Genomic DNA, 7,670 nt, shown 5'->3' with positions numbered 1-7,670 from the left:
TAATATTTTAACTCGGGTGCCTCCAAGGCCTCATTCATTCCCTTAGTGGCCACTGAATACACTCGTGCGGGCGCCTCCCCAGACCCAGCCCTCCAGGGAGGGAACGGGTCCAAGGACGCTCGGTGAATTCTGAAGAACCACAATTCGGTCTTCCGGCTGCCGCCCCCTTGGCCCTTCGAACACCGAGAGTTCTGGTTCCGACAGGCACAGCCGGAGTCCGCAGAGTCCAGCCCGGGCACCCGAAACCGCCCGGCCCGCAGCCGCCCGAGCCTACACTGGACCCCGCGCCCGCGCGGCTGCTGGACCTGGGCGCCGCGCCACGGAAGGGGGAGCACAGGCGAGGCCCCGGGTGGGGCGGGGGTGTGGGCGGGGCCTGGTTGGGGACTGCCCGGGCATTGGCTCCCCGGGCTAGGGGCGGGGCCTCAGGGGCCACGGACCTCACTGTGAGTTCAGAGCCGGGATCGCGTCCCAGAGCCGCGCGGTCCAGCTCCCGAGCTTTCGCAACCCGCGGGTCCGCCGCCTGCGCGCCTCAAGGTGAGTTCGGGCCGGGACTCTGCAGCGAGTCCGCGACTCCCGGGGGCCCCCCTGAGAGGGCCATCCCGGTGGCGCCCCGGCCCGGCTTGCGCCCCGGCCCCTGTGTCACCCCTGCGCATTTCCTTTCCCGGGAGCTTCGGGCTCCATGGTGTTTCCCGCCCGCGCCTCGATCCAGGCGGCCACGCCCGCGCCCCCTCCGCCTGCGAGGCGCCCCGCATCCCGAACCCGAACTTGTGGTCCCGCCCTTCACCCTGAGCCCTCGCCTCCGCCCCACACCCGGGACGCGGGAGCGTCCTCCCGCCGCCCAGCGTCCCCGCCCGAGCTGGGGGTCGTATTTTTAGTCGATGGTGAGGTGTCCTCCTATCTTTAGCCGCGGCCTCGAGTGTCCTGAAACGGATCCAGCCTGGGCGCTCGGACAGAGGGCGGGGAGGGGTCGGCGCCGCAACCCGAGCTGGGGCTGAGGAACCGGACCCGAGGGAGCCAGGGGTGGGGGCCTGCTCGTCCGAGCTCTGGCCCTGCGCCCAGCGGACACTCGGACATCGCCCAGGCCGGAAAGCACGGGGGAGGATCCTCCCAAAGCTTGGAGACCTTGGCAAGATCCCCGATCGTCCCCTTTCCCCCCTACTGTCTGGTTGTGAGGCCAAAGCACCCCAAGAGAAGAAGATCCCTCAGACGATCCGCATCTGATACGCGAATGTGCCACTCCTTGGGGGGCCCCTGCCTGGACGGAGTCCGAAGCGCGCTCCAGACTCCGATGCGCGCCGGGACTCCTCCGAGATGCGGGGCGACAGAGCGCGCGCGCGCCACCTAGCGGTCATCGAGCCGTGCGCCGCCCCGCACAGGGACCCCGGGAGACTCCCCGCCGCCGGCGAGCGGGACTCTGCGCAGGCTGCCTCCAGGGCAGGCGGGAGAGGGCGGTCGGTTGGAGGATGGAGGCTTTCGTTTTTAGTCTTGTTCGGAGCAGTGTCCCCGATAACCAAAATGCTTGAGGAAGCCCCTACAGCTATTTGCTGAGTGAATGACAGGGCTGACAGGGACCCCCTAACCCTGTCTGTCGTACATCTCTCATTTGCACTGTGGCAGTAGGGTCTTCCAGTAGCCCTCTGGTGACGGCTTTGTCAGCCCATTTTATGGATGGGGAAGGTGAGGGCCAGAAAGGAGAGTTGTCTTGCCCAAGTTCACAGTGAGTCCCAGATGGAGATGGATTCAAGGTAGGGCTCCTGATTTCAAGGTCAGGGGGTGGCTCTTTGAACACCGTTGGTGGGGAGTGGCCTAGTACTCCTAGCGACAGAAGGGGCTGTGCCTCCCGGAAGTATTTCTCTCTGAAGGAGGCCCAGGGCTCCTGTCCAGGGCAAGCTCTCATCTGCTCCTCCCACTTCTGGGGGAAGCCACCCTCAGGCCCCCCATAGCCTTGTCCTGATGGAGAGCTCATTCTCATATCTCTGGATCCTTGCAAGTTGGGGGAGAGGGGCAGCCAACTGGACTTAAATGGAGGAGGCCTGGGGACCGAGTGGCCCCAGCCTAGCTGGGAGCCTGTTTCTTCCCGCTCCCCAGTTTTCAGAGGTTGGGTGGCCCACTGCATCAGAGCCACAGGAACCTGGCTGGGTACTGGGGCCCACTTTTCCTCTTCCCAGCGGGCGACCTCAGCAACATTAAGGTCTCTGAGGTTCAGCTTTTGCCTCTGTAAAAGGCAGTGGTGACGCCCACCATGCTCTGCCTGGGAGCTTTAAAATGGGAACCGTGCAAGGGCAGCTGGAGCCTGGGGTCTCATGCTTGCCAAATCTGAATGCTTGGGGCTTGATGAGTGCAATTCCCAGCTCTCCCCTGGGTGGCTGATGCTGGCCCAACCCTTCCCCCCAGCCCCAGTTCTCCCCACATCTGGAACTGGGTGGGTACATCTGGCTCAGAGTGAGACAGCTGTCAGGGACGCCCAGTTTGTTGTGGAAACACTCAGGCTGTCTTGGCGCCCTGTGTGATGGGGCGGGGGATGACAAATCCCACCAGTCTGACCCACTCTTCATGAGTGGAAAGGAAGGAAAAGCTGCCCCAGGACTGCTTGCCTACCAAGGAGACAGGTAGGATGTGTGTTGGCATGCCCCCAGGTCTGGCATGATGGTCACAGGTAAAGGTCTGTTCTGTGAGTGAGGGATGGGATCCCAGGACCTCGCAGTGCCCACTGCCTCCCCCACCCTGCGCACAGCTCCTTCCAGGCTTAGCTGGAATCCCGCCACTGGAGAGTCATTCCTTTGTTTCCTGTTAAACTGCAGGTGCTCAGGGAGGGGCAAGATGTCCGGTCTCTGTGGCTATGTGTGACTGACCTGGGGTGTCCGGTCCTGGGTGGGGTTTCCTGAGTGAGGGCCTGGGCTGGGAGTTGGGACTCTGCCTCTCCTGCATCCCCCTTCCTTCTTCCTGCTCCCTCCTGCCAGCCCCTCATTCTCTCCTCACCCTGCCCAGGATGGAGAATGGGGCCAAGGACCCGCCAGGGCTCCCAGCTGTGGCTGGCTCCACCCCTCCTGGCCAATTTCCTACCTGCTCAGCCCCTGGCTGCCCGGGGAGGGAACAGTGGGGGAGGGGTGCTCATCTGGTTACCCTCTGGATGACCTTGGACACATTTCTTTTCTTTGCCTTTTGTGCTCAGATTCTACATCTGGGCTCTCTCGTAGCCCCGTTTGAGGCTAGTCCCCCACCGTGGGAACGCCAAGGAGGGCCTGCATCGCTTCCTTTTTCTGTTAAACCAGTATGACACCCCGCCAGAGTGCACTTATTTTTTCCACATTAAAAATAGCTTTATTTTTTCTGATTACATAAATAATATGTGCACCTAAGTAACACATGCTTATTATTAAGATTTTGAGCTTATAAAAGTATGAAGAAGAAAGGCAAAGTCATCTAAATCTGCTATCTTGAGAGAACCATCACCAACATTTTGGCAACCATCCTTTTCACAGTTACATATATCATTTTATAGTAACAGTACCAAATATTATAGGTAATTTTTTTCAAGGACACCTTTCCATGTCACTGACCCCACACCCCTTCCCTGACCCCCACCCCACACCCCTTCCCTGACCCCCACCCCAATCTACATAGCCCATATGACAACCCAGTGCTGGCCTTCCAGATTCTTCTCTCTTTTTATGTAAGATTATATCTATGCGGACCTGTGTCTGTAGGTACACATACATGCATGCATATATGGGGAAGGGGCAGAGGGGAGGGGAGTTGGTCACTGCTGTCAGAAATGGAATTTTTTTTTTAAGATTTTATTTATTTGAGAGAGAGAGAGCTCTCGAGTGGGGCAGAGGTAGAGGGAGAGAATCTCAAACAGACTCACCGCTGAGCGTGGAGCTCAACGCAGAGCTCGATCTCACGACCCTGAGATAGTGACCTGAGCCAAACCAAGAGTCAGACGCTTAACCGACTGAGCCACCCAGGTGCCCCAGAAATGGAATCTTCCAGACTACGCTTTTGCATTTTGCTTCTCTCCCTCGGCAATGCCTTGTGCAAATCCCTCCAAAATGTGTTCTGACTGCAATGTTTAAATGAGGATGAGAGGAGGGTGGTTGCAATGATTAAATGAGATGTGTTTGCAAGGAACTCAGCAAAATGCCAGGCACAGAGCAGAGCCCCCAAAAATATTTGTACCCTCCACTCCATCTAACCCTCAGGTGCTGGGAGGGGTGGAGGGACAGTAACTATGTCAGACTCGGTCCGGGAGCTAGGAACTGCTAACCCGGAGGAAAAAGGGGGAACTCCGATGTGACCCCACTTCCAGGTGGGATGAGATTGGGCCTATCAGAAGGTGTCTACATTCGGCCCTGTTGGCTGAACACCTGCCGCGTGTCCAGGCCTGGCACAGACAGGTGGGCGAGACAGAGGTTATGGGATCTCTCTCCTTGGTCAACTAGGGGATTGAGACAAGTCTGTGAGACCGCCCCCCCAACAATCTTGACACTTGTTACGTCTTGGGGCACAGTTGTTGTGCAGTAGGGGCTGAGCACCCAGACAACAGCGAAGAGCAAAGCCGGAGACCCAGGGCAGGAGACCAGAGCCAGGACTTGGGATATGACTCCGGGGCCGTCACCCAGGTTCGCGGGCCTCAGCTTCCCCACTGGTCAGGAGGGGGGCTTGGCGCTAGTTATCCAGGCCCCAAGGGGCAGTGAGTCTGTAAGCGAACAGGCCCTTCTTCCAACATGGTTTCCATGGGAGAGTGGCCCCACCTGGGCTCCCGGGGCCGACACAGGGCCCCCCAAAATGGCACGGATGCCTCTGCCTTATGTCCTTCTGTCCCTCACTTATACCTTTGGTGTTGCAGCTCCTCAGCCCCCGGGAGACACTCGTGAGGACAAGACCGGAGAGCGTTGCTCCCTGCAAGACCTCCACCTTGCGGCTGCTAATTTTCCAGAGCATTTTCAACTCTTTCGGGAGAAAACGATTTTCGTTGTCTCAGCCCTCTGACTTCATTGATCATTACTCTTTCTTTTTCTCGTCCCTTGGGCCAACATCGGTCACACCCCACACGGCAGTCTTCGCCCTTCGGCGAGGTTTTGGTGTCTCTGGCCAGGGCGGTGAGAGGAGGTAGCAGGAGGCCGCGGTCCCCGCGGGTGCACCGTCCCGAGCGCCAGCAGCCAGGCCTGGGCGCTGAGGTCACAATGTCCACCAAGGTGCCCATCTACCTGAAGCGCGGCAGCCGCAAGGGCAAGAAGGAGAAGCTGCGGGACCTGCTGTCGTCGGACATGATCAGCCCGCCGCTGGGGGACTTCCGACACACCATCCATATCGGCAGCGGTGGGGGCAGCGACATGTTCGGCGACATCTCCTTCCTGCAGGGCAAGTTTCACCTCCTGCCAGGGACGGCGGTCGAGGGACCTGAGGAGGATGGCGCCTTCAACCTGCCCTTCCAGTTCACCCGCACCGCCACGCTGTGCGGGCGGGAGCTCCCCGAAGGGCCGTCCCCTCTGCTCAAGAATGCCATCTCCCTCCCTGTCATCGGTGGGCCCCAGGCCCTCACCCTGCCCACAGCCCAGGCCCCACCCAAACCCCCTCGCCTGCACCTGGAGACCCCACAGCCTTCCCCACAGCCTTCCCCGAAGGAGGCAGGGAGTGTGGACATCTGGAGAATTCCAGAGGCTGGCTCTGCCCACAACGGGCTGACCACCGAGTCAGGGGCTGAGGAGCCCTTCCTGTCCCATGCCAGCTCCCTGCTCTCCCTGCACGTGGACCTGGGGCCTTCCATCCTGGACGACGTCCTCCAGATCATGGACCAGGACCTGGGCCACATGCAGATCCCCACGTAGGAGCAAGGCTGGCCAGGCCGGGTGCTCAGGATCAAGCGATTGCTGGGAGGCAGAGGGGCGATACAGCCCTGGCCTAGAAGTCAGGATTCCTGAGGTCCCACTGTGTGGTCGCTGGCCAGTGATTTCTTTCTTTGAGCCTTTGTTTCCCTCCTTCCCAGCCCCTCCCTAGGGGCAGAGTGTGCCTCATTGCTTTCCCCTAAAATGCACTAAGGACACCTGCAGAAGTCAGCCCAAAGTGCCCTGAGCATCTTGGGCCACCTGGACCCCCACCACCAACTGCTCCTCCTTCCCTCACATCCCTTGGATGAAGGCTTTGCCAAGATGGACTCCTCTTTCCACCTGCCTTCTGCCTCATCCCCGTGGGATGCCCTGATTGGGGTCCGGGGGGGGGAGGCACAGCACAGCCAGGTAGACCTTTGGCTCTGTGTCCTGGACTGAGAACATGGCATTGATGACCGAATGTCCCTCGGCCCCATCCCCCTCACATGACCAGGAGGTTCTGGTCGCAATAAAACTTGCTGCTGCTGGTGGTTGTGCTCCCCGCACCCTTGACCTAGGTTCCCTCCGGAAGACAGACCGGTCTCTGCAAACTGGGCTGACCTGGGGGCGGGGGGACCCCACTCCCAGAAGGGTTTGTGCCCTTTGAAAGCTTCTATCTGGGAGTAGGAACCAACCAAATGCCAACTGGAGACATTGGTGTTTACAGGAGGTGGCTGAGCACTGGTGTGAGCCAGGCGCCGTGCCCAGGCTGCGGGGGTCTATTGGGGGAGACCCAAGAATGAAAGAATAACCCCTAGTGCAAGGGACCAGCAGCTTCTCCAGCTTCAGAGGACTAAGGGAGCACGCAGGAGGGAGGGCCGGGCCTGGGGCCGGGAGGTGTCCGACTGTGCTCGTCAGCACTATTTAATGAGCATCTACAGGGCACTCAAGCGCATTCCAGGTGCTGGGGATATCAGACAGACGCAATCCCTGCTCTCCTGTAGCTTGGATTCTAGTGGGAAAAGGATATTGAATTTGTAAGCAAGTAAGAGGATTTCCTACCATGTTGAACAACTATGAAGAAAACAAGATCGAGAATGCCTGGGGCAGAGGTGCAGCTGGTGTCAGGGCCCATTAAGATGGTCAGATGTGATTCTGAGCCAAACCTGAAGGCTAAGATATGCTTGTGCATAAGCAAAGACACTGAGGCACCGGAGTGAATGACAGAGGAGCCGCCAAGTGGTGAAAAGAGCATAGATCGCTGGGTCTGACATAGTCTGTGTGAGATTCAGTTTCTCCATCTCTAAAATGGGTCGACTACCTACCTTGCAGGGTTGTGGGAAAAAATAGGGACAAGGTTTATGAACTGCCACATGGAAGGTACTCAAAAGTGGCTATGGACACAAAGGACTCGGGGCTTGGGAGAGACAGGACTGTGAAAACAGGTTGGAGTCAGCTGGGAACAGCTTTGCTTACAAGGCTGAGCAGAGGCAATGGGGAGCTGCAGAAGGATTTTAAGCAGGAGAGACACGTGGTCAGATCCAGGTTTTAGGAGGGTCACCACCTGGGCCAAGGGACGATGGACTGAAGGTCAGAGAGGAAGAAGCCACTGCAGGATGAGGAGGCCTGGACGGGGCAGGGACAGTGGGGACAGAGGAGGGGAGAGTGCCAAGGTGGGGCTTGTGTCCGACTGGTACAGACCACGCGGATGGCTGGGGACAGGTTCAAGCCTCGGTTGTTCCCTTCTTCCATTCTCCGCTGGTTCTTCTCCATCCTCCTGACCCTGCGGATCCCAGACTCCCAGCCCGCCCCCAGCCTCTCCTGCCTCCGTTCCCTGTGTCAGATTTCAGAGTGGGGGCT

The 7,670-nt window shown here is 59.1% G+C and overlaps 1 protein-coding gene across 1 annotated transcript; it reads left to right on the top strand.

Moving 5' to 3' along the window:
• The first annotated feature begins 489 nt into the window (after nucleotides 1–489).
• Nucleotides 490–6,486, top strand: CDC42EP2 (CDC42 effector protein 2). The gene is made up of 2 exons (XM_021685033.1): nucleotides 490–534; nucleotides 4,850–6,486. The coding sequence occupies exon 2, from the start codon at nucleotides 5,187–5,189 to the stop codon at nucleotides 5,829–5,831; it is 645 nt and encodes a 214-aa protein (XP_021540708.1). The 5' UTR covers nucleotides 490–534; nucleotides 4,850–5,186; the 3' UTR covers nucleotides 5,832–6,486.
• The last annotated feature ends 1,184 nt before the right edge of the window (nucleotides 6,487–7,670 follow it).

The sequence above is a fragment of the Neomonachus schauinslandi genome, chromosome 11 (genome assembly GCF_002201575.2).
Source record: "Neomonachus schauinslandi chromosome 11, ASM220157v2, whole genome shotgun sequence".
In the NCBI taxonomy this organism is placed as follows: domain Eukaryota; kingdom Metazoa; phylum Chordata; class Mammalia; order Carnivora; family Phocidae; genus Neomonachus; species Neomonachus schauinslandi.
Note: the sequence above shows the minus strand (reverse complement) of the source record. Positions and strands in the feature narration are given on the sequence as shown.

Coding starts and splice junctions, on each gene's coding strand:
- CDC42EP2 (XM_021685033.1), top strand. CDS start 5,187: ATGTCCACCAAGGTGCCCATCTACCTGAAGCGCGGCAGCCGCAAGGGC.